The sequence below is a fragment of the Oncorhynchus nerka genome, linkage group LG4 (assembly GCF_034236695.1).
Source record: "Oncorhynchus nerka isolate Pitt River linkage group LG4, Oner_Uvic_2.0, whole genome shotgun sequence".
In the NCBI taxonomy this organism is placed as follows: Eukaryota; Metazoa; Chordata; class Actinopteri; order Salmoniformes; family Salmonidae; genus Oncorhynchus; species Oncorhynchus nerka.
In genome coordinates this window covers 40,216,877-40,241,721 of record NC_088399.1, presented here as the reverse complement: position 1 = coordinate 40,241,721, position 24,845 = coordinate 40,216,877, and the positions used below count along the sequence as shown (strand labels likewise).

The 24,845-nt window shown below is 42.2% G+C and overlaps 1 protein-coding gene across 1 annotated transcript; it reads left to right on the top strand.

Annotated features, from left to right (window-relative positions):
* The first annotated feature begins 4,643 nt into the window (after nt 1–4,643).
* LOC115124163 (stAR-related lipid transfer protein 7, mitochondrial-like) lies at nt 4,644–24,434 on the top strand. Its single transcript, XM_029653547.2, has 8 exons — nt 4,644–8,967; nt 9,226–9,389; nt 18,352–18,401; nt 18,782–18,892; nt 21,183–21,265; nt 21,412–21,511; nt 21,645–21,729; nt 22,368–24,434. The coding sequence occupies exons 1-8, from the start codon at nt 8,507–8,509 to the stop codon at nt 22,532–22,534; spliced, it is 1,221 nt and encodes a 406-aa protein (XP_029509407.1). The 5' UTR covers nt 4,644–8,506; the 3' UTR covers nt 22,535–24,434.
* The last annotated feature ends 411 nt before the right edge of the window (nt 24,435–24,845 follow it).

Here is a 24,845-nt window from a genome sequence, read left to right as displayed (position 1 = left end):
TCCAGCTTCAGAGATTTTTGCAGTTTGTTCCAGTCATTGGCAGCAGAGAACAGAAGGAGAGGCATCCAAAGGAAGAATTGGCTTTGGGAGTGACCAGTGAGATATACCTGCTGGAGCCATTGCTACTTGTGGGTGCTGCTATGGTGACCAGTGAGCTGAGATAAGGCGGGGCTTTACCTAGCAGAGACTTGTAGATGACCTGGAGCCAGTGGGTTTGGCGACGAGTATGAAGCAAGGGCCAGCCAACAAGATCATACTGGTCGCAGTGGTGGGTAGTATATGGGGCTTTGGTGACAAAACGGATGGCACTGTGATAGACTGCATCCAATTTGTTGAGTAGAGTGTTGGAGGCTATTTTGTAAATGACATCGCCGAAGTTGAGGATCGGTAGGATGGTCAGTTTTACGAGGGTATGTTTGGCAGTATGAGTGAAGGATGCTTTGTTGCGAAATAGGAAGCCGATTCTAGATTTAATTTTGGATTGGAGATGCTTAATATGAGTCTGGAAGGAGAGTTTACAGTCTAACCAGACACCTAGGTATTTGTAGTTGTCCACATATTCAAAGTCAGAACCGTCCAGAGTAGTGATGCTGGACAGGCGGGAAGGTGTGGGCAGGTGCGGGCAGCGATCGGTTGAAGAGCATGCATTAGGTTTTACTTGCATTTAAGAGCAATTGGAGGCCACGGAAGGAGAGTTGTATGGCATTGAAGCTCATCTGGAGGTTAGTTAGCACAGTGTCCAACAAAGGGCCAGAGGTTTACAGAATGGTATTGTCTGCGTAGAGGTGGATCAAAGATGACTTAATGACTTAAATCTGTAGCCTATCTCCACTGCACTGTATCAGACGAATGGACAGCGCCCTACACACTAAAGCTAGGCCATTTTGGTAATGAAAATAGGCTACAAGATAGATAGGCTGTTTGTAATAGGTGAATTACCCTAAGTGAATGCAACCGTACACACAGCTGTCTTACTAAAATAATGCAAACTAAATGCTGAAAGTAGTAGCTTAGTTATTCATTGATGCAAACAAAAATAATAAATAGCAGTTTGGTTTAGAATTTTGACAACATCGAATGCAAACAAATGAACGCAATCAGAACAAAATAGTGGAACCAAGTAGGCCAAGTAAACAAAATATCAGATAGATAAATTCATGACACAATCTATATGTAGGGTAGTTACATTAACAGTAAACAAACGCAGTAAACAAAAGGCGAATGGAGATCGAAATAACCAAAATATAGCCGACATCCTATTACAGTGAGATGCAGCCATGTACAGCTGTCTTGCCAAACAATTAGGCCTATAGGCCCGCCTCAGAAATGGAAAATCCTGCCGCACATGAGTAGAGTAACACATTATGATATGGCACAATACACTTCTGTGGATTAAATTTGACCCACGTAATCCATGAAGCAATGCCAGCCTACCATAAACATGTTTCCAGAGTATTAAGATAGTTCAAATATGTTTTATGTGATTGTTATTCGCTGAAAATGTTCTAATTTAATGCACATTTTTGTCACCTTTTTGGACCCTCACCAGTTTGCTTCCCTGTACCTTATTCACATTGAACGACAACCAGCGTTTACCGAGCTACTTTTAACCACATTACTGATTCTGATGCTATTTGATGAAGACATTGGCACTGCACTAGCTTAAGCATGTGAGCATAGCACATGCTGCAAACATTTTGCATCGTCAAATGTTCCCCTCTGCTTTCCCAGAGAGGGAAGTCAATAAAAATCTGTGCTACCCCTACTGCTTTCCATTGTAAACATGGTTCTCCACCCTTTCAAGTCTGATCTTATCATAACAGTCTGACCAATATGTAATTTGCGTGAACAACTGAACTATTAACATGTAAATATTTTAATTATACACAAATCTATCTGTGCCAAGGGTGGTGCTTTTATCACAAAATGAACAATTATTATGCTTAACCAATAGCCACCTCACTTGTTTCAAAGTAGTCAGCTACTTTCCTTTGTAGTGTAGTTTAGCTACTCTCATATCAAGGATAACTGTTCACCCTAGTTCACAAAAAAAAAGCATGATATTATAAGAACCTAGACGTATTCTCTTTTGTATAGCCAAAGTCCTATAGCTTGTGTACATAATTGCATAAGAGCAGTAGAGTGAAATCGACAATATTTGTTTAGTGATTAAACTGTACTGTGTTTTTTAGTTTAGCATTGCTTCCTAGCTATTGCAACTGTGCATTAGCATGGTATCCTTGGGACATCCCAACTCTGACGTTATCCCATTGAAGTTTAAAATGGTTAAGGTAAGGATTATGGTTAACAAGGTTAGGGTAAGGTTCAGTGTTGGGGAAGCTACTATGAAAATATAGTTTACCAAGCTACCAATTACTTCACACTGGAAGAAGTTAACATTAACAGTGTTGGGGAGTACGAGTAGTGAACTATGTAGTTCAACTTGTAATTAAACAAAAATTTGCCGTAGCTTGGTGATAGTTGAACTAAATTCGATTCTTGGTAGAGTTAATTACTTTTTTGCTCTAGTTAACTACTGGAACTACATACTACTTTTTTGCAAAAAGAAAATATGGGTGATGTAGGCAATAATTTCCTTTCTTTTTCAGCATCAGACTTGCCTCGTTCTCACATGAAACATTAGCTGTGTTCGAATACTCATACTAACCACACTATTTGTGACGTGAATTGAGTATATAGTATGCTTATTGGTCATAGTATGGATATTGTTAGTATGCCAAAAGTTCTCATATGTCGTACTAAATTCCCTAAAATACGAAGTACACACGCAAGGACACTATTTCCGTAATTTTAGGGCCCATAATGCAATTCTTCCGATAATGGGCGTGACTTCACAACGTTTTCAGATTTGAAGAAAATGGCAGAAAATATGCAACGGAAGTCTGATGAGAGGGAATACAAATTCATTGAACTAACTATTGACAAATGTTAAGAAAATGTTGAGCAATGTTATAAAGTAATGACTTTTCAAATAAGTTACACGTTATGTTGGCTGACAATTTGTTAGCTACGCTAACCTTACGAACTGAATAGCATTACAGCAATTATGTACTAGTATGTTAGCTAACCTAACGTTAGTTAGATACTAATGCATCGAACTTGTCAGGCAGTATATTAACTATCTGCTAACTAACTAACCAACATTTATTGACTTGATTATTCACATCATTCATAGCTAAGTGGTATAGTCGTTGTGCGTTTCAATGGACATTGTTAATTCTGGTTATCTACTCCGATTTCAGTGCACTCTCACGTACGGTTGAATATGGCAGGTGTCAGTAAACCTCTGGGGGAAAAAAACAATAAATTGTTGCCAGCAGCACAGTTAAAGTCACCACAGCTCTGCTATGGTGAGAAATGGTCAGCGTGAGGTGTTCTTTAATTTGTGTCTGGAAGTAACTAGCCAACGTTAGCCAGTTAGCTTGGGTTCTTAACTGCCGTTGAAAGCTCGGATCAACATTACTCCTCGGCCAGAACGTCCAGTGTGCTTTTAACGCTCTGAATTTGCAATCTGACAACGTTCTGGATTTACCAATGCCCAGTGTAGTATTATCTAAAATAAGGACGCACGACAACGAGGTTCTGGCTCCAGCATGTTTACTAACCTAACCCTCGCATGTCATACATTGGTACGGATACCCACAAGGGACATCCTACTACATCTTCCCCTCCCATGAACAAGAACTCAACATGCATAACTGAAATGTAATTTGGAAACCAGTATTATTCTCTAACATGCTACTTCACATCCTGAAACAGTATGAACATTAACGTAGGTACAGTCTCTTTTTGCTGGGTATGGTCCCCAACAGTATGTTTTCTCTTCACGTAACATAGTCTTTCAGCCACTCTGGGGGCTTCACATCCCTTTTTGGGTGCGCTTGTGGCTCTGTGAGCATTCTCTCTCCTTCACCCTATTTTCGTGTATTTTCTGTGGCCTCAGTCTGTGGCTGGAAGAGCTCTGAGTTGTGTTTTGTTCCTTCCTACCTTTTCTGAGCCTGTGTCCACCACATAGGAGCGTGGGGCATCTGCTTTCCTCAGCACTATTGCTGGTGTCTTTGAGTTTGTAATCCACACACGTTGACCTTCAGTCATCTCTGGCCTCTCCATAGCACGGTGTCTCCGATTAAAGTCTAAAGTTTGTTTCAGCCGTTTGTCCCTCTCAGTGAAGGCCTTCCTGTTAGGCCATCAGGGTTTAAGCTGAGCCGGCGAGACAGGCAATGGGGAACGCAGCCTCCTGCCCATCAGGAGCTCGGTAGGCGACGGCCCATGATGCAGTGGTGTAACTCTGTAAGCTAACAGAGCCCTGTATGGATCCTTGTTCATTTTCAGCAGTCCCTTTACTATTTTCACAGCTCTCTCTGCCTCACCATTACTCTGTGCATGGTAGGGGCTACTGTTCACATGTGTGAAGTCATATTCTGCGGCAAAAGCAGAAAAGGAGCTTGCAGAGAACTGGGGAGTGTTATCTGTAACCAGGACCTCAGCGATCCCTTGCCTGGAATTTCTTTTACTTTAATCCATTGGTAACACCATCTGATGTGTTTATGGGTGTCTTTGCTATTTCAATGCATCTTGAATATTAATCTACCACTAGCAGATGTGTCATTTTTCTAATAGAACATATCTGCCCCTACCTTTTGTCATGGCCGTTTTGGCAGCTCCGTTGCCATCATTGGCTCCGGGTGACAAGGTTGACATTTTGTACAGACCTCACACTGGGCCACCAGCTTGGCAATCTGAGTACAAGCCACCACACCAACTGTTGAGCCCTCAGTCTGCATTTGGTTATGCCCATGTGTCCCTCATGCACTCTGTCTAGCATTTCTGGTTGTAGAGTCTCTGGGATAACTCTCTGTTGTCCTTTCATGAGAAGGTCTCCATTACAGTGGAAGTCACTTTGGTGCACCCAATAGGGCTTCAGCAGCAGAGGCAGTTCCATCCCTTTTTGCACTGCTGCACTATCTGTCGGCAGATGGGGTCTCGTTGTTGCTCTTCTGCAATCTGCTGCAGTTTGGTCTGAGATGCAGGTAAGCTGTCCCTTACTGCATTAATGGACACCTGTACCTCACCCTCTAGACATTGCTCCTCCTCTGATAATGGACATTTAATTGGGGCCCCGGAGAGTGCATCTGCTGTGATCAGTGCCTTCCCTGGCATATACATCTTGTAGGTGAACCTCAGTAATCTGAGGTGGAAGCGCAGAACTCTGGGAGGCAAGTCGCACAGTGCTTTTGTCCTTAACAGAGCCAACAATGGTTTGTGGTCAGTCTCTGCTGTAAACTGCAGGCCAATAAGGTATTGGCTGAGCCTTTCACATGCCCATGTGATAGCCAACGCCTCCTTCTCCACTTGTGCATAGCTTTGCTCTGTGTCGGATAAGCTTTGGGAGATGTATGCTATTGGACGCCACTCCATGTTGTCCTGCATCTGTATGAGGACCGCCCCTAGCCCAAAGGATGATGCATCTGCTGATACCTTTGTCTTAGCCTGGGGACGATACTGGGCCAGCACTCTCTGATCCTTATGTCCCCAGTGGCTTTCGTAACCACTACCATCCCTGCACACCAGTCAGTGGGACTCTCTATTTTAGACACTGCCCCAATTTCTTCCATCCTCCCCAACTCTTCCTTTACTCTGGCCAATAAAGGGAGGGGGTAGTAAGGGCATAGGGAACAGCATCCTCTTTCAGGTGGATTTTGTAGTCACCTTCTATCCTTCCTAGACCAGAAAACACTTTGGGGAATTTATTTTTGAAAACCTCACCTGGGTCCTCCAGTTCGCTCACTCTCTCAATGAGTTGCAATGCTTCAATTGTTGGCAGCCCCAGCAACGGTCTGGCCAGAGTCAATGACGAAGACAGGCTGCATGGCACTTTTGTCTTTACTCTCCAGTTTAATCACCAACTGCCCTGCCACTGGTAATATCTTATTATTGGGCCCATACAGTTTTTTGTTTGCAGAGAGCAAAGGGCCATCTCTACTATATCTATACAGCCTAGTTGGGATAGCTGTCACTGCTGCCCCAGTGTCTAGTTTAAATGACACAACCTCCCCATTGAGTGTAATGTCTGAATACAAGCCAGCATTGTTTTCCCTTACTTCTCCCAGAATGCTGCTGTCCTGCTGTATCTCCTCTGAGACCTCATTTATTTGCTTTAATCGACAGACAGCTGAAAAGTGTCCTCTCCTGTGACATTTCCTGCATTCCGCATCCTTTGCTGGGCAATCTTTCCATCTGTGGAAAGGGGATTTCCCACATTTGTGACAAACACTTGAACTAGCTACTGGTGCTGTCTGTGATTGTTTTCTCCATGTCTGTCTCTGTTCTGTGTTGCCCTCTGTTTTTTTTTTAGTTCAGTACGAAAATGTATTTATTTCCTCACACTCTTCGCTCTGCAAAGAGCTGCTGTCTTTTTACAGTCTCACTCTGCCTAACCTGGTTTACAGCTTTAGACAAGGTAAGCTGGGAATCCAATTGTAACTTTTCCGAAAGTTATATATATTTCTTATTCCCACTACAATCTGATCTCGGATCAGACTGACAATGTTCTGCTAGTTTGTGAACAGCTGTGATAAAACTGTCGGTGGTTTCACTGTGCTCCCGTTTGCGCATATTAAACCTAGCTCTCTCAAATATAATGTTGTTTCTCCCTACAAAAAGTATTTTAAAACGGTCTTTAACGGCACTATAGTTAAGTTTCTCTTCCTCAGTCAACATTAAAGCATTTAATATATCCTCGGCTTCATCACCCATAGAGTAGATCAGTGTATTAACTTGAAATGCCTAATTTTTCACGTTTAAGCCTGATGCTACCCTGTACCTTTCAAAGCGCCTGATCCATTTCGGTCCGTTTTGAATGTCCATACAATCAAAATTCTCCAGGGGGACCAGAGCCCGTTGAACTTGGAGTCGCAAACCCTGAAATCCCGGCAGTTTCTTCCTCTTGCAACATGTTGCTTAGCAGTAACTTAGTCCTTGCTCGTTAGCTAGCAAAATAATGATATGCTCCGTTTTATCTCGTACCTGCTTCGAAACAGCCTGAATGTATGATTTACTTGGTACGTCCTTCAAGTTTATGTAATTATTAAAACCACTTCTGACACCATGTAGTATTATCTAAAATAAGGATGCACGACAACAAGGTTTTAGCTCCAGCATGTTTACTAACCTAACCCTCGCATGTCATACATAGGTACAGATACCCCAAGGGACATCATACTACACCCAGAGCACACCCGGAATCTTAAAATGTTTAGCCAGTCATTTGTTATGCTAACAAGCTAGCAAAAGCATCAACTTCTGTTAGACAGGCGAAGCTCTAGTACGCTCAACTGAAATGATACCGTTCGTTTACAGTATACTAAAATGAACTAATAATATGTAGTATGTTAGGATGGGTATTCGAACACAGCCATTGTTTTGTGTAGTTTAGGGTTGGGACGTCCCAATGATCACGGATAGCATATAGCGTCCCAATGATCACGGATAGACTCCTTTTCACCTTTTTTGTATTTCACCTTTATCGTGGACCTTCACCGCATAATTAAATCAGGATCCCAACTTAACTGCTAGTGGCTAATCAAAAAATTGACACCAACTACTACAAATGAAATAGAACCCCAATGATAAGTAACCAATCAAATTTGTGTTGCGGGTACTCTCGAGGGGGGTGTGAACTCTATTGGTTAGTGCTATCCGGGATTGAACCCCATTGGTGTGAACATGCTCTTGATCCCTTTGTCACCACATCCACAAAGTCAAAACGGTCTATATCTTAAAAATGTATGAAACAAAAATGAGCTTTTTGGTCTTAATTTAGAATGAAACATAAGGTTAAGTGGTGGTTAAGGTTAGGTTTTAAATCTGATTTTAAGAAGATAAATTGTAGTAATAGGCGGGTTTTAGCCATGATTATGACTTTGTGGCTGTGGTAACTAGGGACAAATATCATGACTGACTTCCATGTGTAAGAAAAACGTGATGCTGGTTATTGCACGGGGTTGAAAGTACGATAAAATTGGTGAGCTAGCTAATAATTGAACCGAATGGACGACTATTACAAACAATAGTGTTTTCATAAACTGTACAAGTGCCTGCTGTCACTCAAATACCATCGGTTCAATGGTGGTACGTTAGTTGGTGCTTGTCTCGTGCTCTTGAATTCCTTAGCTTAGCTAACAAGCTAATGTCAAATACAGTTTGAGACCTGGTTTGATACTTTGTCATCTCTTAGGCCTTTAAGCTAACAATATAACCACCTAACGTTAGAGTAATCTGCATATTTGGCAGTGTTTGCTTCCTATGTTATATAAATGATTCGTAGTTAATGTCCCATCAATACTGACAGCGTTACAATTGACATTGTTGGTAACAAATACACCACAGATATCGCGCGTGATAGGAAAGTGAACTAATAAGCGTGCACTTGCTTTAATTAGCTGTCACTTCTAGTGGTCGAACTTACTCTTGCACAATCAGCAGAATGTTTCAGTCTACACCACGGCAGCTTATACATTTATGTGAAATCGGTGTATGTGCTGTTAGGGTTCAAAGCAGTAATACAGTGAGACAGGGGATTGGCAAGAGCAATGGCAAATCCGAAACCACGACATGGATTAGAAGACGCATGGGCCTGTTGTTATCATGGCTCCAGAGATCGGGGTTGGGCACCAGTAAAAAAGTGGCGTCTGACAATAAGAAGCAAGACTTGCTATCAATTTTTGCCAACCATTGTAGCTTTGTGACAGGCCAGAGGCTTCGACGCGCCTATCAGATTGGAGAGCTTTACGCAAACCTGTACTCAGAGCGAACTAGGTGGACCCTGGTAGGAAGCATATGGCGTCGACTCCAGAGCAAGCACGCTTCCACGGGGAAGCTTGTGGCTGCACTGGCGGGTGTCTTCCTGTGGGAGGACGAGAAGGTCCGAGATGAAGAACTACACAGGTAGAGAGAGACATGCTGTTACTTCCAACTCTAAATGAGAAACATATTGTTGTGCATATAATTGTACACTGTTATTTGCCCAATTGTTTACATAATGCAGGCGTGGAATGTTAGGACTACCTTTACTTCAACCTTGTCCTGTAATGTGAAAGCAGGCAGTATGCTTCGCATGTTGAGTGTTTTGAACCTGTATATACAGCTACACCAGTACATGTCGCTTGTTATGGTAAGAACTCTTAACTCTGTTCACTTCCAAAGGTGTGGACTAGAGCTCCAAGCTTTGGAGTCAGTGAATAATCTGAGTGCATCCTCAGAGAAGGCTGAAGGGCAGGTGGAGACAGGCTGGGAACTTGTCATGGAGAAGAATAATTTCAAAGTGTGGAGGCGGCCAATTGAGGGAAGCCACTTATGTGAATACAGAGGTAAGCCTGCATTGTCACAAATCTTTGACACCCAGAATATGCAGTAAAACTTTCCTTTGTGACTATATGGTGTGTCATCATTTCATCAACCCTTTGATGTAGATTTGCACTTTTCCATTTTCTCTTTTTGCCTTGATCATCATCTACATGTCTGAGTTTAATCAAGGGCTGACCCCATTTAGTTGACTGGTCGATAGGCTGTTGGTTGTCCAAGATTTCTATAGTCGAGCAGTAGCAAAAAATAATGGTGTACAAGACACTTGTCTGAGTGAACTGTTGAGGCCGTGGGGATGGCACTAGGGCAACAAAACAAATATCATTGTTGACCAAAAAAAAAAAAATCTTTGTTGACTGAAACTCGGCTGATTTAAGTAAGACATGCCTCGAGGGAGCCAGAGATCTAGATAACCAGAAGAAAAAATAAAACAACTTAACCTGACCAAACTATTCTCCTCCTGCTGGCTTGTGCAGATTCTGAAATTACTCTCCTGAAGTTGCCGGTAATAGGCAAAACGAGGAGTCTGCAACCTTTCTCATGTGGAATGCCAATTTATCTTACCTTTTCTACCGATCTGCATGCTAGTTATGGTTTTCATATGCACATTTTTGTGGAATGTAATTTATAATAACGTCTTACTTCCAACCTCAATCATTGTCATGTGGTTAATCAAAATTCTATCCAAATGGAGATGAAACATGTTACTAAAAAGTAGATTTAGATGCACTATTGTAAAGTGGCTGTTCCACTGGATGTCTTAAGGTGAACGCACCAATTTGTAAGTCGCTCTGGATAAGAGCGTCTGCTAAATGACTTAAATGTAAATGTAACATATATTGCCATTACCAACTGTTTTAAAATAGCCTACATAATGCCAAGAAATGAAAACATTGCAGGCTGCAGATAAAATATATCCTGATTTAAAAATAAATATCCTATAAATCACATTGGCTATGTGAAAGGTTGCATGACCTGTCTGCATGACCTGTCGGCAACGAATTTGAAACATTGTATCAACTATTAACTTGGGTCCAGCAGAAGCTTGCACTAGTGAACTTCAACATTTTATAAAATATTCTGTGCACTCAGTTTCCTGCACCAGTGAGCTCGGGACACACAGCTGTAGGCTATTTGCGCAAGGAATAAGAAGCAGTGTTTGACTTGGGCAGGCGCTCAGTACCAGAGGTCAACCGATTTAATCAGAATTATTAGGGCCGATTTCAAGTTTTCATAACAATCGGAAATCGGTATTTTTGGACACCGATTTGGCCATTACATTTTTTATTTAATTATTATTATTTATTTTACACCTTTTATTTAATCTTTATTTAACTAGGCAAGTCAGTTAAGAACACATTCTTATTTTCAATGATGGCCTAGGAACGGTGGGTTAACTGCCTCGTTCAGGGGCAGAACGACAGATTTTCACCTTGTCAGCTCGGGGATCCAATCTTGCAACCTTACAGTTAACTAGTCCAACGCTATAAACACCTGCCTCTCGTTGCACTTCACAAGGAGACTGCCTGTTACGTGCATGCAGTAAACCAAGGTAAGTTGCTAGCTAGCATTAAAATTATCTTATAAAAAACAATCATAATCACTAGTTAACTACACATGGTTGATGATATTACTAGTTTATCTAGCGTGTCCTGCGTTGAATATAATCTGACTGAGCATACAAGTATCTGACTGAGCGGTGGTAGGCAGCAGCATGCTCCTAAGCATTCATGCAAACAGCACTTTTGTGTGTTTTGCCAGCAGCTCTTCGTTGTGCGTCAAACATTGCGCAGTTTATGACTTCAAGTCTATCAACTCCAGAGATGAGGCTGGTGTAACCGATGTGAAATGACTAACTAGTTAGCGGGGTGCGCGCTAATAGCGTTTCAAACGTCACTCGCTCTGAGACTTGGAGTGGTTGTTCCCCTTGCTCTGCATGGGTAACGATGCTTCGAGGGTGGCTGTTGTCGTTGTGTTCCTGGTTCGAGCCCAGGGAGGAGCAAGGAGAAGGACGGAAGCTATACTGTTACACTGGCAATCCAATAGTCAAAGGTTAATGAAATACAAATGGTATAGAGGGAAATAGTCCTATAATTCCTATTGTTACGAATCCCTTTTGGCCCGACAGTCTAGGGGGGATGGTAATGAGACCTGTAACATAACTCATGCAAATTATTATGGTGACAAAGTAAAAGTGTGCACGAAATAACCACGACAACAGAAATCTACCGTCAAACTCTAGGTTTATTTATAAACACACGGTAATGGGGGGGGAGCAGGAAAAGGGGCTGAGCTGGACCCAAGGAAAGAAACAATAAGTATTCAAAAACACCCCTAAACTAGACTAGCCTACTTTAACAACAGCTAACTAACTAACCAAAAATACAGTTGGTGGTCCGCCCAGTTCTAACTAGTGTATTTAAAAGTTCACCTACGGGTAGTGTATGCCCATGGGCGACTTGTCTTGGTTTCCCCTTTTCCCACCAGCAAACAAACACAAACACCATAACCAAAAACAATACTCACAGGTGATGACAAAGTGCTATGGAGGTGTTTAAACAAAAGAGAGGTTAAGACACAAAGCGAGAGTGACACACAGAGACCTACAGACATGGTATTTACAGAGAGATTGAGCTAGAGATCGAGCTAGAGATTGCTCTAGAACAAATGATGGGGTTTTTAAACCATGGGGAAGGAACTGTGATAGGGTAGGAAATAGGAGGAGGTGTGTCTTCTGATTGATGATTGATTGTTGACTGATTGGGGAGTGATGGTTTTCACCTGTGAGGGGAGAAGGAGAGAAAAGAAACACACACACAGGATACACACACACACAGGATAACTGTATCCGTAACACTATAATAACTACAACCTAAAACTTCTTACCTGGGAATATTGAAGACTCATGTTAAAAGGAACCACCAGCTTTCATATGTTCTGAGCAAGAAACTTAAACGTTAGCTTTCTTACATGGCACATGCACTTTTACTTTCTTCTCCAACACTTTGTTTTTGCAGTATTTAAACCAAATTGAACATGTTTCATTATTTATTTGAGGCTCACTTGATTTTATTGATGTATTATATTAAGTTAAAATAAGTTCATTCAGTATTGTTTTAATTGTCATTATTACAAATAAATAAATAAAAATGACCGATTAATTGGTATCAACTTTTTTTGATCCTCCAATAATCAGTATTGGTATTGGCGTTTAAAAATCATGATCTGTCGACCTCTACTCAGTACTGGCACCTCAAATGTTCTACTGCTTGAGCTCCTGTTCCTCTTATAGAATATAAGAGCACTGATAAGAAGTAGTCAGGTAGGGAGATTTTATGACGTTTCCACTGAATCAGAGCATGACATTTTTTTCTCCTTTCACTCTGAGTGGTTATCGAAAGGGAGAGAGCCTGAAAGATTTTTCAAATACATTGAGGAACTATTGCAATTCTCTAATGTAAAAACATACTTAATTTGCTTGCTGTTTGAAGTGAAGAAAACATTACTTTGTAGCCAAAGAAACAAACATTGTAGATGGGAAATTATAGGAATTAACGGTAAATGTACTCCTGGTGATATGTAATGGGGAATTGATATACACAAACATTCAAACACAACAATTCACACAATGATGTTATGAAACAATTAATGTGCACAAATATGCGGCAGAGCGCATTCTGGAGAGAGAAGTGCGTTGTGCATCTGGGCGCATGGTCAATGTGATGTCTGCATTGGTCATGAAGCATTTACGGTCATATGGGCTCAGCAGAAGTCAGGGCATTCATACTTATTGCTTGTTGTGGAGCAGTGTAGAGCTTTTGTCAAGGAAGTGAGATTTTGTTTTCTATAGGATGTACCACCCAAAATTAGGGAGGTGCATGGTGATGTGGTACGGAGCTCGAGTTGGCCTCTGCATGCTTCTGGAGGTTCTGCAATTGCATCACACCCTCGATAAGGAGCCTCCTACCACATTTTCGTGTCAAGCATGAATTGGCTTTTAGGTGGATCATTTCACTGAGATGAGCGCATACATACAGTTGAAGTCGGAAGTTTACATACACCTTAGCCAAATACATTTAAACTCAGTTTTTCACAATTCCTAGTAAAAATTCCCTGTCTTAGGTCAATTAGGATCACCACTTTATTTTAAGAATGTGAAATGTCAGAATAATAGTGGAGAGAGTGATTTATTTCAGCTTTTATTTCTTTCATCACATTCCCAGTGGGTCAGAAGTTTACATACACTCAATTAGTATTTGGTAGCATTGCCTTTAAATTGTTTAACGAGGGTCAAATGTTTTGGGTAGCCTTCCACAAGCTTCCCACAATGTTGGGTGAATTTTGGCCCAGTCCTCCTGCCAGAGCTGGTGTAACTGAGTCAGGTTTGTGGGCCTCCTTGCTCGCATGTACTTTTACAGTTCTGTCCACAGATTTTCTATAGGATTAAGATCAGGGCTTTGTGATGGCCACTCCAATACCTTGGCTTTGTTGTCCTTAAGCCATTTTGCCACAGCTTTGGAAGTATGCTTGGGGTCATTGTCCATTTGGAAGACCCATTTGCGACCAAGCTATAACTTCCTTACTGATGTCTTGAGATGTTGTTTCAATATATCCACATTTTTCTACCTCATGATGCCATCTATTTTGTGAAGTGCACCAGTCCCTCCTGCAGCAAAGCACCCCCACAATATGATGCTGCCACCCCGTGCTTCACGGTTGGGATGGTGTTCTTCGGTTTGCAAGCCTCCCCCTTTTTCCTTCAGAATGCTGAGGTAGCCATGCTGGTTAAGTGTGCCAAAAAAAAATCACTGACCGTGTCACCAGCGAAGCACCATTACACCACCTCCATGCTTCACGGTGGGAACCACACATGCGGAGATCATCCGTTCACCTACTCTGCGTCTCACAAAAACATGGCAGTTGGAAGCAAAATTCTCAAATTTGGATTCATTTTCATCGGTCTAATGTCCATTGCTCGTGTTTCTTGGCCCAAGCAAGTCTCTTCTTATTGTTGGTGTCCTTTAGTAGTGGTTTCTTTGCAGCAATTTGACCATGAAAGCCTGATTCATTCAGTCTCTGAACAGTTGATGTTAAGATGTTTGTTGCTTGAACTCTGAAGCATTTATTTGGGCTGCAATTTCTGAGGTGCAGTTAACTCTAATGAACTTATCCTTTGCAGCAGAGGTTATTCTGGGTCTTCCTTTCCTGTGGCGGTCCTCATGAGAGTCCTCATGAGAGTCAGTTTCCTCATGAGAGTCAGTTTCATCATCGCGCTGATGGTTTTTGCATCTGCACTTAAAGAAATTTTCAAAGTTCTTAATTTTCTGGATTGACTGACCTTCATGTCTTAAAGTAATGATGGATTGTTGTTTCTCTGTGCTTATTTGAGCTATTCTTGCCATAATATGGACTTTGTCTTTTACCAAATATTGCTGTCTTCTGTAAACCACCCCTACCTTGCCACAACACAACTGATTGGCTCAAACGCATTAAGAAGGGAAGAAATTCCACAAATGTATTTTAACAAGGTGCACCTGTTAATTGAAATGCATTCAATGTGACTATCTCATTAAGCTGGTTGAGAGAATGCAAAGGGTGGCTACTTTGAAGAAAATGAAATATTTTTTGAAATATTTATTTTAACTTGTTTTGGTTACTACATGATTCCATGTGTTATTTCATTGTTTTGATGTCTTCACTATTATTCCACAATGTAGAAAATTGTAAAAATAATAATAATAATAATAATAACCCTGGAATGAGTAGCCTACTAATTCCGTGAGCACCAAGCCTCACAACCACATGTTGGACAAACAACTTCACAAATTCATCAGTTTTTAATCTTTGCTATGCTGTAATGAAGGCTTTACACTTTTTTTCCGTTAGACCAGCCTCTGTTATTATTTATAATTGCGGGTGGCCCGTCGTCAGGAAGTCCAGGATCCAGTTGTAGAGCGAGGTGTTTAGTTCCAGGGTCCTTAGTTTAGAAATTAGATTTATTGGCGCTATGGTGTTGAACGCTGAGCTGTAGTCAATGAATAGCATTCTCACATAGGTGTTCCTTTTGTGCAGGTGAGAAAGGGCAGTGTGGAGTGCGATTGAGATGGTGTCTTCTGTGGATCTGTTAGGGCAGTATGCGAATTGCAGTGGGTCTAGGGTTTCTGGCTTGATGGTGTTGTGAGCCATGACCAGCCTTTCAAAGCACTTCATAGCTACTGACTTGAGTGCTATGGGGGGTAATCATTAAAGCAGGTTACCTTCGCTTTCTTGGTCACAGGAACTATGGTGGTCTGTTTATGTAGATATTACAAATTTGGTCATAGAGAGGTTGAAAATGTCAGACACTTGTCAGTTGGTCTACGTATGCTTTGAGTACATGTCCTGGTAATCCGTCTGTCCCAGCGGCTTTGTGAATGTTGACCTGTTTAAAGGTCTTGCTCACATCAGCTACGGAGAGCGTGATCACACAGTTGTCATGAACAGCTGGTGCTCTCATGCATGCATCAGTGTTGCTTATCTCGAAGCGAGCATAAAAGGCATTTAGCTCATTTGGTAGGCTCGTGTCGCTGAGCAGCTCGTGGCTGGGATTCCCTTTTTAGTCCATAATAGTTTTCAATCCCTGCCACATCCGACGAGCTTCAGAGCCGGTGTAGTAGGATTCAATCTTAATCCTGTATTGACGCTTTGCCTATTTGATGGTTCGTAAGAGGGTGTGGCGGGATTTCTTATAAGCGTCAGGATTAGTTTCCTGCTCCTTGAAAGCTTCAGCTCTAGCCTATACCTTGTTGAGGATGTTGCCTGTAGTCCATGGATTCTGGTTGGGAACTGTACATACGGTCACTGTGGGGACGTCATCGTCGATGCTCTTATTGATGAAGTCGGTGACTGAGGTGGTGTATTCCTCAATGCCATTGGATGAATCCCGGAACATGTTCCAGGCTGTGCTAGCAAAACAGTCCTGTAGCATCTGCGTCATCTGACCACGTCCGTATTGAGCGAGTCACTGGTACTTCCTGCTTTAGTTTTTACTTGTTAACCGGAATCAGGAGGATAGAATTATGGTCAGATTTGCCAAATGGTGGGCGAGGGAGAGCTTTGTATGCGTGTGTGGAGGAAAGGTGGTCTAGAGTTATTTTTTATTTATTTTTCCTTATGTGGCATGCTGGTTGAAATGAGGTAAAATTAATTTAAGATTCTTGCATTAAAGTTCCCAACCACTAATAGTGCCGCTTCTGGATGAGCATTTTCTTGTTTGCTTACACAGCTCGTTGAGTGCGGTCTTAGTGCCAGCATCGGGTTGTGGTGGTGAATAGACGGCTACGAATAATATAGATAGTGTGGTCTACAGCTTATCATGAGGTATTCTACCTCATTCGAGCAATACCTCCAGTCTTCTTTAACCTAGTGTTCAGAGTTTGCTATAACCAATTCATTGATGTGATTATGATATGCTTTAGGTCAGGCCCTATTGGTCTCGTGCATGCAATGCATATATGTGTCATGGAAAGAGAGCAAGGGTTGGGAATAGGGAATGTTTTAACTAAACAAATGAGGGATTTAAGTAAAGTAACTTAATTGATTGGACATGACCTGGAAAGACAAACACCTGTTTATATAAGGTCCTACAGTTGACAGTGCGTGCCAGTGAGAAAAAAACAAGCGATGAAGTCAAAGGAATTGTTCATAGAGGTTTGAGACAGGATTGTGTCGAGACACAGATCTGGGGAAGGGTACCAAAACATTCCTGCAGCATTGAAGGTCCCCAAGAACAGTGGCCGCCATCTTTCTAAAATGGAAGAAGTTTGTAACCACCAAGACTCTTCCTAGAGCTGGCCGCCCGGTCAAACTGAGCAATTGGAGGAGAAGGGCCTTTGTCAGGGAGGTGACTAAGAACCTGATTGTCACTCTGACAGAGCTCCGGAGTTCCTCTGTGGAGATGGTTGTCCTTCAGGAAGATTCTCCCATCTCTGCAGCACTCCACCAATCAGGCCTTTATGGTAGAGTGGCCAGACGGAATCCACTCCTCAGTAAATGGAACATGACAGCCGCTTGGAGTTTGCTAAAAGGCACCTAAAGGACTTTCAGACCATGAGAAACAAGATTATCTGGTCTGATGAAACCAAGATTAAACTCTTTGGCCTGAATGCCAAGCATCACGTCTGGAGGAAACCTGGCACCATCCCTACGGTGAAGCATGGTGGTGGCAGCATCATGCTGTGAGGATGTTTTTCAGCGGCAGGGACTGGGAGACTAGTCAGGATCAAGACAAAGATGAACGGAGCAAAGTACAGAGAGATCCTTGATGAAACCTACAAAGGGGGCAAAGGTTCACATTCCAACAGGACAATGACCCTAAGCACACACCAAGACGATGCAGGAGTGGCTTCGGGACAAGTCACTGAGTGTCCTTGAGTGGCCCAGCCAGAGCCCAGACTTGAACCTGGTCGAGAGACCTAAAAATAGATGTGCAGCGACACTCCCCATCCAACATGACAGAGCTTGAGAGGATCTGCAGAGATGAATGGGACACACTCTTCAAATACAGGAGTGCCAAGCTTGTAGCGTCATACCCGAGAAGACTCAAGGCTGTAGCCAAGGTGCTTCAACAAAGTACTGAGTAAAGGGTCTGAATACTTACGTAAATGTGATATTTTGTATTTTTTTTCTACATTTGCAAAAATGTCAACGCCTGTTTTTGCTTTGTCATTATTGGGTATTGTGTGTAGATTGATGAGGTTGGAAGAAAACAACTTCAATCAATTTTAGAATAAGCCTGTAAAGTAAAGTGGTCTGAATACTTTCCGACTGCAGTGTAGTTGATTTGATTAAAACACGTAGGATGTGTCCTATATATGGAAAAATACACATTTTAAAATTTCGACCAATCGATTGTATGAAAGAACAGATTTATCTTTTGTCGGACATCCCTGGTGTCATCATTAAGACCCCTTTCCCTCATCTTTTCAGTTTGGGGTTCTTATAACGACGTCACCCCCCGACAGTTCTTCAATGTCCAGGTACTAAGATAAGTTTCCTTTATGCTAACTGTCTAAATTGCTAAATTCATTTAATGCAAAAAAAAACACATTTGTGTGAAAGAGGAAACTTAGTGCTTTTAATGAACCCGTAGAGAAATGTATTCTGTAGAAAAATGGGTGGTGTCACCTGTACAAGTGACTTGTGTGTAGATTCAGCACCAGTTTCCCTGTATGTTCATACGCTCCTCTTGCGTTTTGAGTGTGTATGTCCATATTTAGCTCTTGTTGTTGTCTATTTACCCAATTGCGCTTGGTGGAGTGTAAGGTTTTTGTGCAAGTATGTAGCTCTAGGTGTTGTATGTGCGTGCTATATTACGCCCCTGCTCCTCTCTTGTCTCATGTTCTGCCCTTTGCCCCAGTTGGACATGGAGTACAGGAAGACATGGGATGCTCTGGTTCTCAAGCTGGAGGTGGTGGACCGGGACGTCAATACAGGCTCAGAGGTTGTGCACTGGGCCACACGTTTCCCTGTAAGTTTCCCCTGCCAACTCACACACTAGAAATGCAGAACTCGTGCTTATCATCAGTCATGCACTTGTGATATGCCTCAGTGGTTTCTCTCTGATGTTACAAAGTAACATTTGTTGACTGTTGTGAGTGCTTCATGTTCTTGCCTTGCTCATGATGCTCTAATTTTATTATTGCAAGCAGACAGTTTAAAAAAAAGTTTTTTTTTTTTTTTTTTTGACCCCTTTTTCTCCCCAATTTCGTGGTTTCCAATTGTTGTAGTAGCTACTATCTTGTCTCATCGCTACAACTCCCGTACGGGCTCGGGAGTGACGAAGGTTGGAAGTCATGCGTCCTCCGATACACAACCCAACCAAGCCGCACTGCTTCTTAACACAGCGTGCATCCAACCCGGAAGCCAGCCGCACCAATGCGCCGGAGGAAACACCGTGCACCCGGCCACCTTGGTTAGCGCACACTGCGCCCAGCCCGCCACAGGAGTCGCTGGCGCGCCATGAGACAAGGACACCCCTACCGACCAAGCCCTCCCTAACCCGGGTGACGCTAGGCCAATTGTGCGTCGCCCCACGGACCTCCCGGTCGCGGCCGGTTACGACAGAGCCTGGGCGCGAACCCAGGGACTCTGATGGCACAGCTGGCGCTGCAGTACAGCGCCCTTAACCACTGCGCCACCCGGGAGGCCCCTGCAAGCAGACAGTTTTCATGCAAAAGAGAGCACTGAATCCAGTTTCACACAGATATGAGCTGGTGAAGGGTAGGCTACTAGGAGTTTTATGGTGCTTTCAAGACAACTGGGAGCTTTGGAAAATACGAGGTCAAATCATGACGTCAGTGATCTTTAGGTCAGAGCTCTACAAAGAGGCCCAAGTTTGCGATTTGGAATTCCGAGTTAGATGACCGTTCCCAGTTGTTTTGAACATGGCATTAATGCTCAGTTCCCACATATGCTGAGCACTTGTTGGCTGCTTTTCCTTCACTCTGCGGTCCAACTCATCCCAAACCATCTCAATTGGGTTGAGGTCGGGTGATTGTGGAGGCCAGGTCCTTCTTGGTCAAATAGACCTCACATCCTGGAGGTGGTTTGGGTCATTGTCCTGTTGAAAAACAAATGCTAGTCACACTAAACGCAAACCAGATGAGATGGCATATCGCTGCATAAAAATCAGTGTCACCAGCAAAGTACCATCACACCACCACCTCCATGCTTCACGGTGGGAACTACACATGCGGAGGTCATTCGTTCACCTACTCTGCGTCTCACAAAGACATGGCGGTTTGAACCAAAAATCTCAAATTTGGACTCATCAGACCAAAGGACAGATTTCCACCGGTCTAATGTCCATTGTTCGTGTTTCTTGGCCCATCAAGTCTCTTCTTATTATTGGTGTCCTTTAGTAGTGGTTTCTTTGCAGCAATTTGACCATGACATCCTGATTCATTGTCTCCTGTGAAGCATTATTTGGGCTGCAATTTCTGAGGTGCAGTTAACTCTAATGAACTTATTCTCTGCTGCAGAGGTAACTCCGGGTCTTCCATTCCTGTGGTGGTCCTCATGAGAGCCAGTTTCATCATAGCGCTTGATGGTTTTTGCGACTGCGCTTGAAGAAATTTTCAAAGGTCTTGAAATTTTCCAGAATGACTGACCTTCATGTCTTAAAGTAATGATGGACTGTCATTTCTCTTTGCTTATTTGAGCTGTTCTTGCTATAATATGGACTTCACCCTATTTGGTTAGCCCATCTTCTGTACACCACCCCTACTTTGTCACAACACAAGTGCTTGGCTCAAATGCATTATGAAGGAAAGAAATTCCAAAAATGTACTATTAACAAGGCACACCTGTTAATTGAAATGCATTCCAGGTGACTACCTCATGAAGCTGGGTTGAGAGAATGCGAAGACTGTGCTAAGCTGTCATCAAGGCAAAGAGTGGCTACTTTGAAGAATCTCAAATAGACAAATCGAGATGTATCTTATAACACTTTTTTGGTTGCTACATGATTCCATGTGTTATTTCATAGTTATGATATCTTCACTATTATTCTACAATGTAAACTTTTGACTGGTACGGTGTACATTTTTTTTCTCAGGATTTTGGAAATTCTCCTGCGAATGCATTTACATATCAGGCGACCCCACATGGGTCCTAGCTTGGGAACTGCTGCATTGTTGTATTTTATGAAGCAGAAGCAATGTTTCCTTGAATAAGGGCTGTGTCGTAGGTCAGATGGCAACATGTTGTATCCTACATTTTGTATTGTATTTTTGATTTGTTGGATTATCTTCCCACAGTATCCCATGTACTCGAGGGACTATGTTTATGTGCGTCGCTACAATGTTGATGTGGAGAATAATCTGATGGTCCTGATCTCCAGGTGAGGGTTGAATTCATGTAAAATAGTTCTATTTAAATACAAATGTGAGGTAATTTTGTATCACTTTTTTCCCCCACTCAGATGCTTGGAATATTATTTTTTACTCTCCCTCTTCTCCCTTTCTCTACTTTTTTTGTGTCATTTAGAGCAGTTCAGCATCCTGGAGTCCCAGAAACTCAGGACTATGTCAGAGTCCACTCATACCAGTCCAAGATGGTCATTCGCCCTCACAAGTCCTTTGATGAGGTGAATAGAGAGGCCCTTGAAGACAAGACAACAGATAATCTTACCCTATAGTGACGTATGATTTTTGTTCTATGCTTATTGTGTGCATGTTAGATTACAGTATCTGACCTTGTCATGTCGTCCTGACCCACAGAATGGCTTTAACTACCTTCTGACCTACAGCGACGACCCTCAGACCGCCTTTCCCCGCTACTGTGTGAGCTGGATGGTGTCCAGTGGTGAGCCCTCATACTCCTGGTTTCTCTTCACTAGGCTTAATGATTATCCCCAAGTGTAAACTGGATGTAGTAATTGTTAGAATATCAAACAAAAGATATGGGATATTTACAGGAACAGCCCTCCTTATTCAAAAGGACAGCCATCTGTTCATCGTAAATGTAGGTACTGTCCGTACATAGTCAGATATTTCTCTGAAGCGACACAGCAGAAGTGCTTCACTGAAGGGCAGTTGGGCACAAAAGGAACAATCAATTCCCAGTGATCTTTACATCAAATGCAGCCACTGACAATGCAAAACTATTATATTGCCCTAACTCAATGGGAGAGGTATAGTTTAAAAAAAAATATATTTAAAAAATTTGTTTTTTTTAGCCTGCGGTAGCTGGGCTACAGTTATTGGCTGATTCTTCAGCATGACCCACAACTTGATCTGCTGGTATTGTAGCTCACTGCTTTGCTTCTTGGTCTGATTTACTTTTATCTGGATGGAGAGTCACCTTGGGTAGAGTATTCAATCAAACCCTTTAAAATGAAAAAAGTAGGTAATTGAGGTCTGCAGTCTCCACTGCCATGAGTGTGGTTTGCCCTGTGGTTGTATGTTATCCTGGTCATCAGCTTTTGCCCTCCTCACTCATAGGTATGCCTGACTTTCTGGAGAAACTGCATACTGCAGCCCTGAAGGCTAAGAACCTGGAGGTAGGGATCTATGATTATGCCAGCGCCGTGAAGTCCAACGACACCAAGCACCAGCCCAGTCAGGACCGGCTAGGGGACAACACGCACCCTGGGCAGATCTACGCCTAAGGGACTTTTTTTTTTTTTTTAGCAGGGTTGGGGAGAGTAACCTGCATCTGCTCGCATACAACAACCTTCAAAACACAGGCTTTTGGACACAAGGGGTGATGGGATATCAAATGAAGCTGGAATATACATACATTGAAGATATGCCGTACTTGTGCTATGCTGTTGCTATTTGAGTGGTTATAATGGTCATAGCCATATTGATAACATAATTGTCATGAGAAGCTTAAACAGTACCAACAAGAGCCTTTGAACCCTTTGGAGGAAAGACTTCTCTTTTTCTGCCAGGAGAATTGCCATTGGAGCTTTCTGCCTTGAAACAATAGTGCTAGAAAGCCAACATCCTGAGGGGAGAGGTGTCCATCATGCCTCCTTTTGTTAACTAGCTGCTACACCAACTAGCGAGACTGTACCAAAAATATTACCCCTATAGATATGTTGCCAAAGCATTGTTTCTCACTCCATCCACCACGTCTACTAGTTTCTTCCAGCCACCTTGTTTGTGTTCCTTATTTGGTCATATCCGCACTGTAATTGCTCGCTGTGGAGGCTTAGCTACATGCATGCATGCATAGTTTGTTTATACAACTGAGAAAGGAGAACATCTATAAATAAAACGCTGTGATACCAGAAACTCAAGGAACATGCTTTTTAGCTGAATTCCCTGGCACATTGACTTCCACAGATGAGTGGATTTAAGGGATCTAGTGGTATCTTTTTCACGTTATGGGATTAGTGATGTTTTTGTCTGCAGAACTGAGGTGTCTCACTTCTTTGTCTGTCATGCCTCGTCTGTGTTTTAAACTGCCAGGTCACCTCTAACAGCCTTCTGAAGATTACCAGTGTCTTCCTGTCCAAGGTGTCTTATGGCAACTGCAAAATCCTCTATGGGGCAAATGCTCAAACATTGCAGTTCCCCTCCACTCGTCCATGTTTTATGCCCTGATCCAAAAAATTCTATAAAAAAATAAGCATGTGTTCCTGTGCCACCTAACTATCTGCTTTCCAATGGAATGGATATTTACATTATCCAGAGTGACTTACAGGAACAATGAGAGTTAAATGACTTGCTCAAGGTCACATGGACATATGTTTTTCACCTAGTCTGCCCTGGGATTTGAACCAGCTACGTTTTGGTTACTGGTCCTACACTCTTAACTGCTAGGCTACCTGCTGCCCCCATGACTGTGACTGAATAACTGTACTTTGTCCTGAGTACAAAGTTCAAAGTAATGGAACAGGCATTATTAAGACAGACTGCTTGATAGTTTGCACTACAGAGGAAGATGTTTGTGTTTGCTCAGCTGTTACTGTACTTTCACAGTGAAAGTGGCCTTACTAATAGTAGTGCTTTTTCTATTACTGATGAGCTTTGGAAGGCACGTGTTTAGTAACATCATGTGCCCTTTGCATCCTTGTGTGTGTATATGTCTAATATATTTAATGTTTTTTTCTGATATATTACCTAGTTCCGTCTGGTGGACCAAGGGGCACATAATGTGTGCTCTGTGGGAAAGATTAACACAACATGTGACTTTTCTATTTACAGCCTGACAATCTGGTACAATTTGAATTAACACCCGTTTCTGTGTGATATTTTTTTTTCTGTGTTGCTGATATTGGTTAAAACGGGGGGTTTTCAGTGAAAGTTTCATGAATTTATGGTTCCAGTATACAGTATATGCGTGACGACAGTATATGTGTGACTACAGTATATGCGTGACTACAGTACATGGGTGACTGCAGTTCCATGAAACAGATTGTTGGTAGTTCACCATTACTCAGTTAGAAAGTGCATTAAAAACAGTGGTGGATAAATGACCAAATTGTCATACTTGAGTAAAAATACCTTAATAGAAAATGACTCGTGAAAGTCACCCAGTAAAATACTATTTGAGTAAAAGTATTTGGTTTTTATATATACTTCAGTATCAAAAGTAAATGTACTTTCTTAAATATACTTAAATATCAAAAGTGAAAGAATTAATCATTTCAAATTCAATATATTAAGCAAACCAGGCGACACCATTTCTTGTTTTAATTTACGGATAGCCAGGGGAACACAACAACACTGACATTGTTTACAAAATAAGCATGTGTTTAGTGAGTCCGCCAGATCAGAAGAAGTAGGATGACCTCTTGATAAGTGCTTGAATTGGACCATTGTCCTGTTCTGCTAAGCATTCCAAATGTAACGAGCTCTTTTGGGTGTCAGGGAAAATATATGGGGTAAAAAGTACAATACACCCAAACAAGGGCACTGCGTTCATCCACCTCTGGCCTGCTCGCCTCCCTACCACTGAGGAAGTACAGT